At 38.7% G+C, this 20,487-nt stretch overlaps 1 protein-coding gene across 9 annotated transcripts in view; it reads right to left on the reverse strand.

Annotated features, from left to right (window-relative positions):
• Nucleotides 1-20,487, reverse strand: part of GRIP1 (glutamate receptor interacting protein 1) — a 670,689-nt gene that overhangs the window by 120,575 nt on the left and 529,627 nt on the right. For all 9 annotated transcript variants that reach the window (XM_027071309.2, XM_027071305.2, XM_027071306.2 and 6 more), the window contains 3 exons: nucleotides 20,270-20,353; nucleotides 15,714-15,789; nucleotides 13,159-13,304 (listed from right to left, as the gene is read on the reverse strand). In XM_027071309.2, the coding sequence (XP_026927110.1) occupies nucleotides 13,159-13,304; nucleotides 15,714-15,789; nucleotides 20,270-20,353 (306 nt within the window). The remainder of the gene's footprint in view (nucleotides 1-13,158; nucleotides 13,305-15,713; nucleotides 15,790-20,269; nucleotides 20,354-20,487) is intronic.

A 20,487-nucleotide genomic window follows, 5' to 3' on the forward strand; every position in this document is an offset into this window, starting at 1 on the left:
TCAGGGGATGAGAACCAGATGCTACAGAAGGAGGATGCTGGGTGTTGGTGTATTCTCAAGGATGTCCGTATGAAAAGTTTGAGGTCAGTCTGCTTCTGAGAATTCACAGTAGAAAAATTTCCATTTATCTTAAAGTAAACCAGAGGATCCTTACAAAACGGCTCTGACCTCCTGAATCCATGGAGACAGATTCAGGGCAGTTTCTACCATTATAATTGTGGATCATATGGAAAATCCAAGAGGCAGGGGAATACAGTGGGTGCTATCATATAGAGTAAAGGCACCCTCATGAGTGATAAGACAGTGGGTCTGGGAGCCACATTCAGTATCACAGCTGCAGAAACAAGTAGAAATATAGTTTGTTCCCTTGGTATTATGACTGTTGGGAGTCAACCTGATCCTTTACTACCTATTAGTATATCATAAACAATGCTAAAAATACTAATTTTACTGTATACAGGAACTGAAGTGGATGCTGTTGAACAAGGATGACTAAAATATGGAGAAAAGAGAAGAGTTTCATGCCTCACAGGGAGCTTGTGGTCTTCTGTTTCTTTGGAAGGTATAGCCTGCAGTTATACATAATAGTTGATGGAAGATACAAAGATATAAAGAACAATGACTTTTCCCCAGTAAAAGATATTTTGGTATCCTACTTTACTTTTCTTAGTTACTTACTTTACTTTTCCTTGCCCAATTGACAGCAAGGAATTATAGAATTAGTATCCAACCACTGAGGAAAGTAATCTTGATTAGCAGTTGGGTAGTACTCTAAAAAAATGTCCAAGAACTGACCTTGTGATCGATAAAAGTGCTTACCTGTTACCCTTCTTAAAATGAAATGCAATTCTGGTCTACCTAATACATGTATGTGACCTTACTGAAATTTACCATGCAAAGAAGTTTCCTCTGACAGAGTTTAGGCAGTTTTTCATTTGTCTAAAATATACTACAATTAAAGGACCAATTTTCCCCTTAAGGGACATGTTTAAGTTTAGAAGCATAATATTCAATCTGAAAATGAGGGAATTTTAACCCATTTTCCATTAATTTGTTAATGTCTCAGAATGCCAAGATCAAGATCTTTGCAGATAGTGGCTTCGTAGCAGCAACTTGGCCTTATGCCTATTATGGAAATGCTGGGAAGAAATCTCTGGGAAATGAGATTGCTGGGTTTGTTGTGATTAACAAGGGAAGTGACCAACTTTCCTTTTTATTTTTAAAGTTTCTTTATTTTGCGAGAGAGAGAGAGAGAGAGAATGTGCACATGCATGTGTGCACAAGCGAGGGAGGGGCAGAGAGCAAGAGAGAGAGAATCTCTCTCTTAGTGGGGCTCAATCTCACTAACCGTGAGATCATGACCTGAGCTGAAACCAAGAGCTGGAGACTTAATCAATTGAGTCACCCAGGTACTCCCCACTTTCCTTTTTTAGATAGTGGTTTTAACCGTAACCCTTTTAATTCAGTTTGAACTATAGTTAAATATTATTTAAAGCTATTTTTATTTACAGTATTTTGCTTTAGAATTACATCAATGAGAACAGAAGAGGTGATAGCTTTTAAAATCTTTCATGAGGGGCGCCTGGGTGGCTCAGTTGGTTAAGTGCCCAACTTCAGCTCAGGTCATGATCTCGCGGTCTGTGAGTTTGAGCCCCGCGTCGGGCTCTGTGCCGACAGCTCAGAGCCTGGAGCCTGCTTCAGATTCTGTGTCTCCCTCTCTCTCTGACCCTCCCCCGTTCATGCTGTGACGCTCTCTGTCTCAAAAATAAATAAACGTTAAAAAAAATTTAAAAAATAAAATCTTTCATGAGAAGTTATCAAATTCAAAGAGACAGAATATTAGAGTTGGAAGAACCTCTGGGATGGTGTGGTCTAGTCCCCTCATGCCACAAGTGAGGAACAGTGGTCCAAAAGATTTAAAAGACCCTTCTGATTCTATCACAATGGATATCGCCTAAAATATAGTCAAATGGGCTCTTAACAAAAAGGCAGAGATTAAATTACTACTCTATCTTACTCCTACTCTGATACCTCGCTCATCTCCTCAGTACCTCATATAACAGGAAACTTCTAGAAGGTGTGAATTCCTGAATGATATGCTACGGTATTTTATTTTCTTCCATTAATGTTACTGAGTTAATTAAAAAGGTTAATGAATACCTCTCACGCTAAAACCAGACTATTCGCATCGCTTTAGAGACCCAGAAACTAACTTACTTGGGATGAGCTTTCAAGATATGTATCTACCCCCCAAGCCCAAGGAGAGAATCAGGGTGTAATAAGCATGAGGAGGCCGGCCCAGTAGGGAGCAGAATGGGGAACCGTGGTGGCTCAAATGAGAGGGATCGACAGGGGGCTGAGTTAAGCTGAGCATCTCGGCTCCCATCTCTACCAGTCTGCCAAACTCTTCACATCACCCCTAGGAGTCATCAAATACCTGTTTGGGGAAATGCGAGGTTAAACAGACAAGGATGTGGACCACTTAGGACAGAAACTGCTGGTAGGGATCTTTTTTCTGAGAGCCTGCCCAATCCTGTCTTGAAGCTACGCTGGCTGAACAGAAAGGTCACGCAGTGCAGAGCAAGGATCACAAACCCAAATGCCTGTGGGCAGCAGACTTGCTGCAAGGCGTGGGTGTCAGGGAAACAATTTGGACAAATGGGAGAGAATATCCCTTATCCAAAGAGACAGCCTGAGACTCAGCTTAAGCCCGTGGTTCCATATGGGCAGGCCAACCTAGTGCTGTTAAACTGTTAAGGGCAGTCGGATATTTAGATTTACTTTAAATGAGAAATTCTTATTTCTAAATGTTCAAAACTAATTCTAACTTTTCCAAATCACGGTGCAGACCAAAGGATACATGCTCCATGTCTTCCAGTTTGCTGCTTCTCCTCGAGAGCGTAAAAAATGTGGATTATCGTATGTGGTTGTAGAAAAAAACAGACCATCCTCCAGTTATGGTGACAATGATACGAAGTGGTGTATTATTCAGATTTATCAGACAGAGAGTCTCTAAAATTGATTCAACTTTGGACTAGTTCGCAGGTCCAGTGGCTAGTATCCCTTGGACCTCTGAGTGGGCAAGGGGTGGTAACAAGAAGGCATTTGCACTCATAGGTACCTGCAGCACTCAGTACATGGTGTAAGTGATCACTGTCTTTCCCATTGAGCTTGGAAACTTCAAGCTCCTTCTTACCACAGTGGTTCAGACAACCACCACCTGTTAATCAGAGATGACATTAAAAAAACCTGGAAAATTACTGATTCTTCCCATTCTAGTTGAACTATAGTTTGGGGATACTGTAGCCGTTTATTTGTACAAGAACATTCAGAGAAAGGTGATATAATGTAACAGCATAAAACAGAATCTCAAAGGTACTCAAAACATGTTGAGAATTACTTCAAAGTAGGCACCAATGTTGGTCTAGCTGATCACCTCTCCACAGGTGTTTCGATCTCTAAGTGCTGGCATTTCTCTTCTAGTCTGTTCCTGTCTCTCTTTGGTTTTGTGGTAGACGGAATCTCTGAAACTATGGTGTCCCTCTCCCATCATGTGCTAATCCTCAGACCCTCTGAATGAGATAATGTATCACTCCCATGACTGTGTTGTATCGTTCGACCCAGGTGACCTTAAAAAGAGAGATTATCTGGGTAAGCCTCACGTGATCAAATGAGTCCTTAAAAGTGCAGAACTTTCTCTGACTGTTGGTAGAAGGAGAAGTCAGGGATTTAAAATGTGAGGGATAGCCAACACTACATTGCTGGCTGTAGATGGAGGAGGCCATGTGAGAAGGAATGTGGGCATCTCTAAGGGCAAGAAACAGTTCCCAGTTGGAAACGGGGACCTCAGCGTCAAAGACCTGGAGTTGGCCAATAATCTGAGTAAGCTTGGAAGTGGATTCTTTCCCAGAGCCTTTAGATAAAACCTTAGCTCAGGTGACACACTGACTTGAGCCTTGAGAGATGCTAAGCAAAGAATCCAGAAGAGCTCGCCTGGACTTAGGACTTCTAGAACTGTGAGGTGATAAATGGGCGTAGTTTTAAGTCACTGGTTTGTGATATTTTGCTCCCTAGGAAGAGTTAATACTAACATTTAGCTACACAGCAATAGCTAATACTAATATAGTACTGAACTCCAATGGCAACATCTACCTGAAGATGGCAGAACAAACTAGATGGAATTTTACATCCGCTTCCAGGCTTCTGTTTGTCAAACTCTCAGGACATTCCCAAAAAGCAACCAAGCAGTTTATTGGAATGTTATGGATTAGCTGAAATCTACCAATTTTGGCATTTCTTTTCCAGACAGTAGTTAGGGTTAATTTGTAACATATATAAATACAATAGGGCTTGCATATATAATGTACAAAGACCTCATATAAATCTATAATGATACAGTTGCCTAACGGAAAAAAAAAATGGACCAAAAGACTTGAACAAACGGATTGCAACGGAGAATACCCGGATGACAAATAATGAAAAGGTGCCCAGCATCCTTATTCATCTGGAAATACACACTAAAGCCACAAAAAGCTAACAGTACACACTCTCAGAATGGTTAAAATGAAACAGATCGATGATGCCAAGTGCTGGTGAGGGTGGGAAGGAAGCAAAACAGTCAGCAGGAATGCAAATCGGTACCACCACTTGGAAAAACTGTTTGGCACTGTCTACTAAAGCTGAGCATGCATGTAACATATGGCCTGGCGATTCCACTCCTAGGCATAACCTAATAGAAATGCATATATATGTTTACCACAAGACATACACCAGAATGTTCACAGTAGCATTATTTGTAAGAGTCTCAAACTGCAAAATATATAAATTATCATCAATGGGAAAGGCTAAATTGTGATCTATTGGTATAATGGAATGCTATAATAACAAAAAGAATGAATTACTGCTGCAGGTAACGGTAGGAGTGGCTCTCACAAACATACTGTTGGACAAGAGAAGCCCAGTACCAAAGAAACAGGCTACATGGTTCCATTTATAAACAGTTCAAAAATCAGGAAAATACATTTATGGTTTAGTCAGTCAAGATGGGGGTTACACTGTGGAAAGCGATGGGGTAGCGATTGGGTGGAGACATTGGGGTTTTGGCGATAATGGTTCTGTTCTATTTCTTGACCTGGGTGGGGAATATGCCAGTGGTATTTCAATAATGTGTACAAATAAGATTTCAGCACTTTCCTACTTGCATCTTGTACTATAATGTAACAATGAATTTTATTTTTTTAATTAAAAAATTTTTTTAATGTTTTTTATTTATTTTTAAGACAGAGAGAGAGAGAGCATGAACGGGGGTGGGGGCGGGGGCAGAGAGAGAGGGAGACACAGAATCGGAAGCAGGCTCCAGGCTCCGAGCTGTCTGTCAGCACAGAGCCTGATGTAGGGCTCGAACTCACGGAGTGTGAGATCATGACCTGAGCCGAAGTCGGACACTCAACCGACTGAGCCACCCAGGCGCCCCTAAAAGTGAATTTTAAAACCCCTCTGTTATAATCTAGCAATATAAAATAAAAAAATATACCTTTTCTAATTTAAGGTAACTTTCTCCTCACCCATTTCTTTTGTGTCCATAAACATATGTTAAGTGGTTCTAGTTTGAATACATAAAAGAGAACCAGATGAGTAGGAACAAGAGTATTCTGCAAAAAATCATTTTTTAGATCAAAAGGAGAAGTGTTAAGGAGATCTGCCTTTTATCTTAGAAAAATAATATTCCAAATAAATGGCTATTGCCATTTGAAAATTAGACTTTTTGTAAGTGGAAAACTTTCTGGTCTTCCATTTATGAAATTTTCTGTGAAGGGGAGGTTATGCTGGTGACCCATAAAGAAGCATGTGTGTCATAAATACTTCTAGGAGCCCTTGAAAAATTCGATGGAAAAAATGTCCAGTACATTGAGATCATCTAGAAGAAACTTATTAGAGAACACAGATAGTGGCCAATTTACTCTTGGTACCTGTGACTCAGAAGTCACTGGTGGAAGATGTTACATCTTGATCTTGATATTCTGAAAAAATGAAATGCAAAGCATGGCCAAGATCCAGTTGTGATGACACCAATAAACCTATACTCTTTAAAAATATGTTTGTTTGTTTGTTTGTTTATTTATTTATTTATTTATTTATTTATGAATGAGAGAAATGGAGAGAGAGATAGTGGGCAGGGGAGGGGCAGACAGAGACAGGAAGACAGAGTCCCAAGCAGGCTCTGCACTGTCAGCGCAGAGCCCCATGCGGGGTTTGAACTCATAAACTGCGAGATAATGACCTGAGCTAAAATCAAGAGTCGGATGCTTAAGGAACTGAGCCACCCAGGTGCCACACAAACCTATACTTTTGATTGCAAAGGAGTTAGCCATCTTTTCCGAAGACTCATAACACTCAAATCAATATCTGTTAAAACAATTACTTGAAAATTACTAAGGATTGAATAGAAGTAAGGACCATCCACACATCTGGGCAAAGATAGAATAGGCGTGGGCATTTCAAAGGAAAGGGTAACATTTTTTTCAGCATTCTTGGTTTTGCATGCTGGCTTAGTCCAGATAAATGAAAGGAAATATTTGAAGCTGAGCAGAGAGATAGTTAAGAGAAGAGTCAGAGGATTACAGAAACACAGAAAAACACCGTAGGTAGATGAAGAGGTTTTGTGATTTAAAGATTCATAATGGGCACTGAGGAGGGCACCTGTTGGGATGAGCACTGGGTGCTGTATGGAAACCAATTTCACAATAAATTTCATAATTATAAAAACATAAAGATTAGTGATGTCATTCTGAAATGTAAGATGGTATCATGAAGTAAGTTCATTTGAACCTACCACATAAACATTGACGTTTTGCTATATTCTATATGCATCCACTTCATGATGATCAGTCATAAAAACAGCTCATCTATAGGTGACTGCATTGTTCAATCCACAATTATCATTAAGAACCTCCTGTGTATATCTGGAGACTTCATGTGAGATGCAATAGAAATAAGCAAAAAAGATGACTCAATTACTGTCCCCAAGGAGTCTATGGAACCTAAAGGCACAACAGAAAAACTCACAGATAACTTATGCAAGACAAAATGTAAATGCCCTCCAGAGTTGCCAAGGGAGCGCCAGTGGGGTTCAAAAGGGAGAGAAAATGAGAGACTGACTGAACCAAATAAGAGTAGGATCAGGGAAGGATGTGGATTTGATGTGGGCATATATGCATAGAAGGGAGGGAGGGAGGGAGAGAGTATATTTTTGAAAGGTCTATGCATGGGGATAGTAAATATTAGGGATGACAGTGGAAAATTTCACTGTATTTCACAGTTTTTGAGAAACATTTTAGTTGTCTTTCCATCTTTATTTGCAACTACAATAATTTGCTGTTTACATTTGACATCTACTAAGTGACTATGATTACTGTTTCTTGGTGAGAAAGCTTATTTAAATTACACTACAGTGAGCCTTGTTTAATATAACTGACAAGAAATCCATATTAACGGATGGCTTTCCACAGCTCTTTCCATGGAAGAAAGAGGAAAGTTATAAAATAAATAATATTAGAGGATCTTGTAATTTTTAAAACTCTGGAATAAATTATAAATCAGTACAGATTTAGCATAACCTCTAAACCTCTTGACTCTGTGGCACTGGCCTAAAGATTGATGTTCAGAACAATGCCCTCTATCTTGGGGGACTGTTTCCATGTGCTCTATCAAAGACTCAAGTATCTTTAATTTAATATACATTCTAGGAAACATACTTTAGAAATATTTTCAGCAAAGTTCTAAACAAAATAAGTATTTCAGTGAATTTTAGAAAATAAAACAATCCAGAACACGTTATTACTCAAATATCCTTTCTACCAATGACTTAGTATTGTCACAGAATGAAGATTCAGCTCCTTCTTCATCCAGGGTAATAATGGGTGATGTGAGGTTCATTTTAGGGAAGTGGGGCATGGAAACAGTCAACTTTAATTTCCTGGTATTCAATAATGGGTCAGTTTAGTTATGGTAAGCACTTTATATATATTCACTCAGTCTTTCCATCAATCCTTTATAGAAATGCTATTATCATCCCTATTTTAGAGATAGGAAGGTCGAAGCTTGGAGAGGCTCAATAACTCGTCCAAGGTCAACAGAGAACCAAGACTCGATCAAGTTTTTTTGACTTCAAGAGGCACTACATTTTGCTGAAGTCAGAATGTTCGTTAACATTCTAAATGATTAGTTCATATTTACTATGCACGTATTATGTGCCAAACACTGCATATGCATTAATTCTTCCGCTTCTCACAGCAACTTGTGAGTGTGGTGGTATAATTACCACCATTTACAGAGGAAAAATCTGTCCTCCATGCCTCAACACTCTGCCTCGGTTCTCTGTCTCCATCACTCAATTTATTTTGCAGGTTCCTCTTCACCTTCCTGACTTGTGACTTGTCACTTTTGGAGAGCCCCAGAGCTCAGTCCTCTGTCTCACCCCCCTCAGGTGCCTCATGGTTTTATGATCCATCTTTGTGCTGTTGAGTTAAAAATTTACATCACCTGCCCTCACTTCTGCAGTGAAATCCAGGCTTAAATACCCAACTGTACGCAGTTGGGTATGTCACATATCACTTGAATGGTAGACATCTCAAACATAACATATCCCAAACCGAGCTCTCAATTTTCCCCTAAATCTATTCCTCTTACAGTCTTCCTTATCTCAATAATTTTCCTTAAAATTTTAACATAGATTAAATTCAACTTTAATTAATAAAATCTATAGTGTCAACAGCTTTCCTAAATAGACTACTGACTTTGCTGACATTTATATTTTGAGATTTATTGAAAAATACATCTGATTTCAGGGTTGAGATTTATGGTTGGATGGGTACACATGCACACACACACACACACACACACACACACACACGCACACACACATATACTTCCTAAGAAATAATTTGTGTACTTTTAAGGGTATATAAGTAATTAAAATCAATATTTATATCTATGATTACAGATGTATACATACTTCTAAGATATAATACGTCATAGTTTCAATAGTATATAAATAAATAAAAGTCTTAAGTGTAAAGTCAATGCAACAAGTATGTCCTGCTGGGAAATGAAAAGGTGTCCCACGTGGTTATTCATGGAGACAATATACATTAAGCTTAAGATGGGATATCACTTAACATCCATCAGAATAGTTAGCATGAACCAGACTGGGAATACCAAGTGCTGGTGAGGATGTGAAGCAAGGAAAACTCTCAGATTAGAGGGAATATAACTCCTGTGAGTGGGAATGTAATATTTAACATCAAAATATGTTCTCAGAAGGGCATCTATTACTTTCATCAACTCAACACCATCCGCTTTGGGGAAGTGCCATTTCTCTGTTTCATTCTGCTGGGGCTGTTCAACATACACTCTGCCTCTCCTACCAAAGGAGCAAAGAGTGCATTATATCCCCGGACACAGTGATTAGGGTATGGTCAGCATTTGCTCCAAGCTAAGTCACTGAGAATCTTTTACAGGAGATCCATTCTCATTTCTTTCTCTGGTATCATAAACTCTCAAGATGATGTAGGCGTGTGGCTGCTGGGGCCATCTTGTCATAACATAAGGAGCGGCTTTCCTAGGCAAGGAGATCGGAGAGACAGAATGCCTATGACATTACTGAACTTATGTTTGAAGCCAGGCTACACCTTGGACTCCAAGCTTTTATAGGCTAACATCTTCCCTCTTGAAGCTAGTCTACATTGGGTTTCTGCTATTTGTACTTGATGCTGTCCTTGTATATGGTTGAGCTATTATTGCTCATCATTTTCCCAGGCTGTGCTGCATAAGAGCTCATTTTATTCCTGTTGAGAAAGAAGAGCTCTAAAAGTTGCAAAAGAAAAAGTATTACAAGAAAAAAGGAAAATGTGTTTTTTGCTATAGAAAGTATCAGTTCATATTTGATGAACAATTCTAATTGAAAGTATCTCATATTCTAGGACACCATATGTACTTCTCTTTCCTCCAATTGTCATTCTCAATTATTTGAGCTTATATGGGGTGCCTGGTTGGCTCTGTCGGTTGGGTGTCCGACTTCAGCTCAGGTCATGATCTCACGATTCGTGAATTTAAGCCCCACGTCGGGCTCTGTGCTGACAGCTCAGAGCCTGGAGCCTGCTTTGGATTCTGTGTCTCCCTCTCTCTCTGTTCCTCCCCCATTCACACTCTGTCTCTGTCTCTCTCAAAAATAAAGAAACGTTAAAAAAATAAAAAAAAAATATTTGAGCTTATGGATACCTAATCCTATCTTAACCCAAATTAGGAAAACAGGAATGGAAAAAAGCAAGAAACACAAACAGAGAAAAAGGAGGATGGCTATAGGGAATACTAGAAAAAAAGCTGAGTAGGACAGTTAGAATAGAGTAGTACTCATAGTGAGAAATGGAGAGCAGAATATCAAAGAAGAATTGGGTGGCTAGAAGGGAAAGGAGGAAGAATGGAAGACAGACAGTGAGGAACAGAGTGAGAGAGAAAAAGTTGAGAAACGGTAAGCAAGTCCCCATTTGACAAATGAGGTAACTAAGGCACAGGGAAATAAGAAACATGGTCCACCTTAATAGCTAGAAATCAGTACCGTGAGAACAGAACCCAAATCACCTAACTCCAAATCTAACTTAAAACCTATATAACCAAAGAGAAAGAAAAAGAAAAGAGGGTGGGAGAGAATACAAGAGAAGGGTAGAGGAGGGTGGGAAGTTCATTCATTTTTGAACTTTCCATGTCAAGAGCATACCATACTGCTTATTCTGCTAAGAACTCCTTAAATCTCATACTTAAAATTTTTTTAGAAACCTCATACCTTTTAAAACATTTCAGGCCAATAGACATATTAATATTTTTAAGCAACACTGTTCTACATGAATCACACAGGGTGGGAAATAAAGGAGAAAGGAGTTTGCAGTTAATAGAGTAAGCCTCTTTTCTCTGCTACATTTCACCAGCACAAAACTTACTGGTAAAATCAGGTCAAATAATCATGTCTGACAATTGTTAAGTGTATATAACATGATTGAGTTTCAATTTCAAGTTCCAATTCATTATTTCATAATTCTTCTGCCTTCATCAACACTACACAAAACTGGGCTCTCTCTTAACATTTAAAAGCCAGATGAGGATACCTTCCAAGTTTTACCATAGTTGTAAGGGTAAATTAATAGAATTAATTTCTATTGTAATCATTATTGAAAGAAAGAATACTACACCACATTTTGCTAGATATGTCTCCTCAGGCAAGGGAAACAAAGCAAAAATAAACTATTGGGACTATGTCAAAATAAAAAGCATTTGCACAGCAAAAGAAACCATCAACAAAACAAAAAGGTTACCTATTAAATGTAAGAGGATTTGCAGATGATATGTCTGTTAAAGGTTTAATATCCCAAATATATAAAGGAAGAACTTCTATAACTCAACAACCAAATAATCCAATTAAAAATGGGCAGAAGAATTAAATAGACATTTTCCTACAGAAGATATTCAAATGGCAAACAGAGACATGAAAAGATTCTGGACACCACTAAACACCAAGGAAATGCAAATCAAAACCACAATGAGGTATCACCTTATACCTTCCAGAATGGCTAAAAAAAAAAAAAAAAAGACAAGAAATGGGGTTCCTGGGCGGCTCAGTCGGTTGAGCGTCCGACTTTGGCTCAGATCATGATCTCACAGCTTGTGAGTTCGAGCCCCGTGTCAGGCTCTATGCTGACAGCTCAGAGCCTGGAGCCTGTACGGATTCTGTGTCTCCCTCTCTCTGCCCCTAATACACTTGCATTCCGTCTCTGTGTCTCTCAAAAATAAATAAACATTAAAAAAAAAGACAAAAAATAACAAGTGTTGGTGAGGATGTGGAAGAAAAGGAACCCTCGTGCACTGTTGGTAGGAATGTGAATTGGTGCTTCAGTACAGAGTTTCTTCAAAAAATTAAAAATAGCAAATACCATATGGTCCAATAATTCCACCACTGGGTATTTACCCAAAGAAAACCAAAACACTGACTCAAAAAGATATATGCACCTTATGTTTATCGCAGCATTATTTATAATAGGTAAGATATAGAAGCAACCCAAGTGTCCACTGATAGATGAATAGATAAGGAAGATGTGATTTATACACATTATGCAGCCATAGAAAAGGACAAGATAGGGCCATTTTAGACAAAATGGATGGACCTAGAGGGTATTATGCTAAGTGAAATAAATCAGACTGAGAAAGACGAATACCATACGATTTCACTCATATGTGGAACTGAAAAAAATCCAAATAAGTGAATAAACAAACAAAAAGCAGACTCAGACCTTTAAACACAGGGAACAAACTGATGGCTGCCAGAAGGGAAAAGCGTGGGGGGACGGGCAAAATGGGTGAAAGGGAGTGGGAGACACAGGTTTCCCGTTATGGAATGAGTAAATCACGGAAATGAAAGGTACAGCAAAGGGAATACAGTCAAAGGTATTGTAACGGTGTTGCATGGTGACAGATGGTAGCTATACTTGTGGTGCACATGGCAAAACACACACACTTGTCGAATCACTACGTTGTACACCTGAAACAAATGTAACATCGTGGGTCAACTACATTAAAAGAAAAAAAAAAAGGATACTGTACTCAACTTCTCATTTTAACCACGGATACTATATGGTCCCCTTCCTCTCTTTATTCCTAAATCTTAGGATACAATGATTGGTCACTTCCATTAATTCTGATTCGCTGGCCTCATGCTGTGAAGTTACAAGAAGGAAAGAAATCTCCTATTTTTCTCAGTCTCCGTGTAGTAAAAGAAAAAGTACCAGCCCTTTAGTTAATAATACTATTCTTGCGATTTGGAGGGGAAAATACTTTGCTGCCAAAGTATAATCCACACAGAACTGACTGCCAGGTGAAACGTTCTGATGGAATGAGACCTTATTATAGAAGCTATTGACACAAGAACTCTAAATTGCTGAAAAGCACCACTCACCTCTTCCTGAACCCAACAGAGTAATGATGGAGTATTGATGAAATTCTGTCTGCTGCAGGAGGACAGCACAGTTCATTCTTAACCCAGAGTGGTTTATCAGGGACGGACAATGACATGACCCAGATCTTAGTGAGCACAACCTCAGGACTCCGACATACCCATCACTGAGACGTCATATTCTATCAGCAGCGTTGCTTCTTGTCCACACTGTTTAAGAATACTCATGGCTTCGGCATGCGTGGTTCCAAGAAGCCGAATTCCATCCACACTGAGCAACCTGTCGCCAGGTTTGATGGTGCCCTCTCTGAAGGGAGAACACAGAAACAGTCTTCATTAATGTAACATAATGGGGGTTAGCATTAAGAGTCGCTCAGCCAAGGGGCGCCTGGGTGGCTCAGTCGGTTGAGCGTCCGACTTCGGCTCGGGTCATGATCTCACGGTTCGTGAGTTCAAGCCCCGCGTCGGGCTCTGTGCTGATGGCTCAGAGCCTGGAGCCTGTTTCCGATTCTGTGTCTCCCTCTCTCTCTGACCCTCCCCCGTTCATGCTCTGTCTCTCTCTGTCTCAAAAATAAATAAACGTTAAAAAAAAAAAATTAAAAAAAAAAAAGAGTCGCTCAGCCAAAGCGGTTCTTTCACACCTTCTCCCATCCATCCATTTGCTCTTCGTCTTAAGCATCAAGTGTGATAGTAAGGGACTAAAGAGGTGGCTCTGAACAGAAAATTGCTGCAATATGCAAGTCAGTAATAAGGAAATAACTGCCCAATAGTCGATCACCAAGTAACCCCCAGTTAATTCTTGGGATGCAAAAATACTAAAGGCACATTTTCCCTTTTCTAGGTTCTTGTCTAAATACCTAAAATTGATTTATTAGGGCCCAGAAAATAGCATTTACCTATTTTTTCCAAAGCCAGGTGAGCAGAAAAGCCTGCTGATTCCATTCCATTTATTATCAGTGAACCCAAGCAGGACTGGGAGCACTGGTGAAAAATTTCCCTAGTCTAGACATTTCCCTATTGATTTATAAGGCCATTTTGGCAATCATTAAATCGATTCAGTCTTATATTCCTTGGAAGAGACAGGGAAATACTATTCTTTCTGCTGTGACCATAGACACTCAAGGCACTGGAAGAAGATGCCTGAGGACATTGGAGACACCACTAAAATATAGCCAGGAGGCTTCCAGATTATAACCCTCCTGCCTCAGGGAGGGTCATGATATGAGAAATCAAACTGGGGTGGGAGGATTACAAGTTGAGGATTTGGAAAGGATAAGAGTGATCTCTTAAATATCCTTCGCCTGGATAATTCTCTAAGAATTTTGACTCTAAATTTTTATCTTAAACTTTTAGATTCCATTTCATCCTAAGTTAATTTGATAATATGTTGCTCAGAAACTAGTAGCTTGCTTCTGACATTTTTGTTAACCCCAAGGTAAATGTTAATAAGGAACGGAAATATTCTCATTTACTGCAGGAAGAATAATTCACAAGAGAAGCAGGAGAGAGGAAAAAAGGCAAGATTTCTGTGCAAATTCTGACTTTGTATTGTCCTCTGCAAAGGCAAACATACTATGGCACAGGTGAGAAACCAGTATCTTCATATTCTCTTATTTTATATTAAACACAAACTTTTTAGAAAAGTGAGCTAACAGTATGGATTTTGAAGGAGAATGAACCTGAATTCCTAGCCTGGCTCTTCCGTGTACTAGCTGGTAAGTCATGTACCCACACGGGGCCTCAGTTTTATCACTGTAAGTGTGGCTAAAAAGTACTTAGTAGGCAGTTGTGAGGACAAATAAAATAGTGTCTGCTAAACACATAGTACATTTCCTAGCACATGGCTCGGTGCTCAATCAATTGTATTTATTATTACTATTTCTATTGCATAAGAAAAGGTTTAAACATTATATCCCGGTTTGAAACATAGTGCAGAGTCAGGGGTAACCAGGGCATTATTCTCCCACCCTTCAACCACAGCGAATGGCCGGAGTTGTGGTCCCTTGCCTTTATGGAATTGACATTTGTGATGGGAAATTAATACAAAGACAAGCATCTCCTGAGACAGCTAAGTTGTGCGTTTACGTACGACCTCCTCTAATATTTGTGATATGAGAGATGAAGGAGCTGCCTCTTCAGATACTCAAATTAGTCCCGAAGAGATAGCTCTAGGTACTGACAACGCTCCTTCCCTTTTATTGAAATCACTTCCATTCTCACATACATAATCATCATCAACAGATAATAATAACCAGAAGGATGTTGATTAATAGTAACAGTCAGAACATCACCACCTATCTTTCCAGGGTAGGAGGTTAGCAATGGGAGACGATGTGTTTAAAGTACGTGCCTTTAAAAAGCCAGCTACCTTTTATTAAGTATCTACTGCATGAAAGGTCCCCTGCAAGGCCCCAGCCAGTCTCTGATAAAACTGAAGACCTTGTCAGGTAGGTATCATTATCGACATTTCACAGTGGAGGAAACTGAGCTTAGAACTGGTAAGTCACTTGCCAAACACATAGGGTAGTGAGTGTTGAGCCTGGAGTCAAACCTTCTTTCTTCTGATTTGGCAGCCCAACAATTTCAGTATTCACATTCCAACACGTTTGCTTAATATCTATCTTTCACTATGAAATTTCTAATTCCTCAACTCTATGCCAAAGTCCCCAGCTTTGTTGAATCTGTTTGGATAGTGACACAGACAGAGGAAGTTTACCTGTCAGCAGGTCCTCCGGGACGAACACACGTTATTACAACTGGACGAGATTTATTTCTATCGTCATGTGCCCCTCCTGGCAAACAAAAGAAATACAGCTTATAAGTGCCTTCATTAAAAAAAAAAAAAAAAAAAAAAAAAAAAAAATTCACTTACAAAATGGCAGCTGAGAAACTAAAGTACATTTTGTTGATGTATGGAGGAAAACATGTAAAATTTTTCCAAAAATCTTATTCATTTTATATAGAATATGTTTTTGAAGTCATGATGTTTCCACCTCTCAATAAATACATGGCTGTATTCAGGGGCGATATATAAAATATTTAACCCAGCGTCGTAAGAACATAAACTACTTAACAAGTACTAGCCTAATTATGACAATAGCCAGTTATCAACACAGTGCAGGTGGGTATACCTGTTGCCAATTAACCTGGGCTATAATACAGATGAATAGGTCTACAACCTGGCATAAAGGAAGCAAAAACTGGAGAGGGGGGGAAATACGTAAGTATATAAAACAAGAAAGAAAAAACTTCAAGTGGCTGAGATGGGTTCCATTAAAGTTGGGGTGTTCAAAAAATGGACACATAATTTCAAGACAAGTGCAATGCTTAAATGGAGATTTTATTTCCCTATATGGAAAATTTCTGCTCAAGAATTCTTGGAAACATAAAAGCTTTTAGATGGAAGGTAATTTATTATAAACTCTCTTCTAAATCCAGGACCCTTTTGTAGAACACGTCCATAGTCTGTGCTCCCCCAGTCTTTTCTTGAGACCCACCAGATGGCCTACTTATTAGGTTTGAGGCAGCCCATTTCACATTCGGACGTGTAGGGGTGTTAGAAGCTTCTTCCTAATTATTCATCTGATACCTAACTTCCTTCAATTTTCACCTACTTGTTCTTATTCTATTATTTGGAGCAGTGAAACAAAAATGTATGCTTTCTACTACAAGAAACTTTTTCTGAAAGTTGAAAACAGTGATTATACACCTGCTAAGTCTCATCTTCTTTAGGCTGGACATTTCCACTTTCTTAACTATTCTGCATCTGACCTGATTTCCGTATCAGGTCACCTCACCATCCTGGCTACCCACCAGATACCTGCCAGTATCTGATAAATACGAATGTTATCGTCAGATATTCCTTCCATAACGCCTTCCTGGTAGAACAGACTGGCATTTCCCAAACTTGGAACGGGTAGAGAGGTCAACTTAAAGAATCTAACCTAAAAGACAAATCAAAAGGCATTCACTGCTCCCGATGAAGGCAAATGCTTCCTTTCTGCTTACTTCTATTACCAATGATTTATTCAGTCTGGCTGATTGATAAAAGCTCCCTTTCAGTACCTCACTCTTCCACTCAGTTTGATGGTTTCTTTTGAAATTCCTCCTTGTTTACAATAGGAAATTCACAACTTCCTTGGAAAAGGATTTTAAAATGAAACCATGACAATAAATTATAGCACATGCTTACCCATATTTATATAAATACTACTATGTAATTTCTCTTTTGCAAGGGGATCATAAAAAGGTAGGTTTGTTTTCTCCTGAAGGGATATTGATTTAGAAAAGGATGGGGGCTGACGGCCATACAAGCTTCCATAATTTTGATTTGGAGGTCCACATTTAAATCTGTAACAGTGAATGCATGGCAAAGTGTGAGATGGCTCTAAATTTCTCGATATGTGACATTTTACCATTATTTGAAATAATGAACCAGATGTAGCTTGCGATTCACTTACATTTTACAAGTTTGGAACTGCAAAGCAATTGACACACACAGAGCCCAGTGGTATTTCTCAATCCTGGCTGCCTGTTGGCATCAGTCCCCTGGAATGCTTTTTAAAAGTATCAATGCCAGAGACACAACGCAGACCAAATATGAATGTTGGGCTCTATCTAGCAGATAAGTAGACCTATCTATAATTTTAGAGTTGAGAATGATCGATAGGTAAATTTTCCTTGCCCAAAGTGAAAAAGAACTTAGTGGCAGAGTGCTTTCCCTATTGTCCCAAGCTGTTTGCCTTAGCTTGGCGGCGAGGGAATTAACTGAAATTTAACTCTGGCAAGATTTAGGCCAGAACATCATTTTTCATTCTCAAGGTGCCAGGTTCTACTGTTCGGCGAGTCAAGGTGCTAGAACCTATGACATGTAGCACTGGAAATGCAATTCCATTCATCAGGTAAAAGCCTGTATTATTGTTCTACGACCCATTTTAATTGGTTAAGAAGAAATTCACCAGTACTAAATGAATATGCCGCATCTGTAATATTGTCCTCCTCCTTCCTGAAAGTCCTGGTGTTCTCACTAAAATAAGTTGAGCTCAAATTCCATCTATGCCATAATGTCTTCTTGGCCATGATAACACTTGCCCACAGTACTTTCTCATTCTGCAACTCTTTTTGTGACTAATCAAGATTCTGAAGCAATGGGTGGGGGTCACCTTTTGAGCAAGGAAGAGCCTTCAGATAGGCCTCAAACTAATCTAAACATTAAGTTCTTTATGTGATTCTTATGAGAAATTGCGCAAAATTTCACAAACTTTTACGTTCAACTAATATACTAAGTGAGTTTTTAAAGCCGACCAAAATATGGTGCTCCTAAACTAAAATCACTATAGCACTAAGAAGTCTGATGTCCGCACAAATCTAGGCAACATTCAATTACTTATTCATTTATTTGTTAAGGGCCTACGATGTACCAGATAGTATCCTAGGCTCATATTATAAAATTCTTATTACTCATGCACATACAGATATTTGAAATTCCTGCAAATGGCAAGATAAGCATTTTGCTAACATTATATCATCAGCTGTCTTGTGGTGGTTGTAGATTTCAAATGCTTCCGTTTTTTTCTGTTCCTAATGATAAATTACTGTTGTTTTAGTTCTTTCATTAGCAATTTGATTTACTATTGATTAACCACACAACAACTAGTAATGAATATTTGCACCCAGCAGTATTTTTTACTGCAGCTTTTCAGTAATTAGGCTTGTATGCATGTGATTCAAGAGTGCCTCTCTATCATACTACACTGCAAAAACGGATTTGTACCACCCTCTGAGCCAAAATTACTTTTATATTGACTTTGTACTATATTCATCTAGTTCTTTTACACAGAAATTTGGGAATGGTTAAGGTAAATGATGAAAGTAAAATGATCCTGTTTGCGCCACCTAAAAAAAGGAGCTGGTCAGAAAAGGGTAATAATTGCTGGTCTAAACCACTCAGTGAATTCCTCGTTTTCCATTTTCTCTACCGCTCACTCAGGCACTTTGTCTTAAATTCACTGGACTATAATTCCCTGCAGATAGGGGTCCTGTCCTATGACTCTCTAATACTTGGCCCTATGCTGACATGTTGACCTGTCCTTAATAAATACCTGACTGATTGATTTGCTAAATGATTGGTACAGAATGGAATCTAAAGCTTAGTCATTTAAGACAAATCTGTATAAATGAATGTATTTCTTTTATTCCTTGATGCATGTGCATTTATTAAGGTGCTTAGTTAATTAAAAAAAATTTTTAATGTTTATTTTTGAGAGAGAGAGACAGACAGACAGACAGAGCATGAGCTGGGGAGGGCAGAGAGGGAGACATAGAATCCAAGGCAGGCTCCAGGCTCTGGGCTATCAGCACAGAGTCCAATGCAGGGCTCAAACTCATGAACCACAAGATCATGACCTGAGCTGAAGTTGGACACTTAACCGACTAAACCACCTAGGCGCCCCAAGATGCTTAGTTAATTTTAATTAATGTTTTAATAATTTGGATAAATTTTAGACCCTGGTGAAGTATAGAATATAATAGGTAAAAGCAAAAAACATCACGAAATGTGAAATGTTAAAAACATTTCTGATGCATACATAGTTCCCTATTGAACTTTATTGTCATATGCAGAATTATGAGTTGTTTATGTATAGTCTTTGAGGGGTGAAACTGCTAATAAGAAAAATAAAATATTAAAAGTCAGAATTACAGCTCAGAATTCATGGTTTTATAGCCAAGTTGGAGTCACCTGAAATCTTTATTATTAATGTCATCCCATAATAAAATAAGTTAAGCTGATGCACATAGGTTCCCAAGGGATCAGATTATCTTCAATCCATTTTTAGAAAGCTACAATAACAAAATGTATTTCAGGAGAAAATAATTTAAGCAAAGTTGTTTAATCCTAGTGTATTAAGTCAAACCAAGCCATATTCATCAACATTTTTGACTCAGAGATACAGAAAAGTATAAAGGGAAAGCAAAAGACATGTAGAAAAGTGGCAAATCAGCAGGATGAATGAATTGACAAGGTTTACAAACAGTGACTTCTTACTCTGTACGGACTGAAAGCAGATCTAAGTCATTTGGATTCCACTTTGATTCCTACTCATTGCTTTATTTTTTAAAAGAATGGGTGCAAATATTATAAGGGGACTTTACGCATTGGGAACATCTGTTGTTGCTGTTGTTTTCAGGATGACTTTCTAGTTCACTCCCAATATTTCATTGACAAATTCTCTAAGAATATCTGATGATTCATGTTTTCTAGCCATCACCTACCTCGGATTACAAAACCAAAGGTATTGCCTTCTTTATGTAATGTGACCTCCACCGTTCGGAAAATAACACTCGATCCTTGAACAGCTGAATGCAGGAAAGAGAGAGAGAAATATATTAAATCATAACATCATTTCCTGTTTTTTTTTTTTTTTTAAAGGTTATTTATTTTTGGGACAGAGAGAGACAGAGCATGAATGGGGGAGGGGCAGAGAGAGAGG

The sequence above is a fragment of the Acinonyx jubatus genome, chromosome B4, assembly GCF_027475565.1.
Source record: "Acinonyx jubatus isolate Ajub_Pintada_27869175 chromosome B4, VMU_Ajub_asm_v1.0, whole genome shotgun sequence".
Lineage (NCBI taxonomy): Eukaryota > Metazoa > Chordata > Mammalia > Carnivora > Felidae > Acinonyx > Acinonyx jubatus.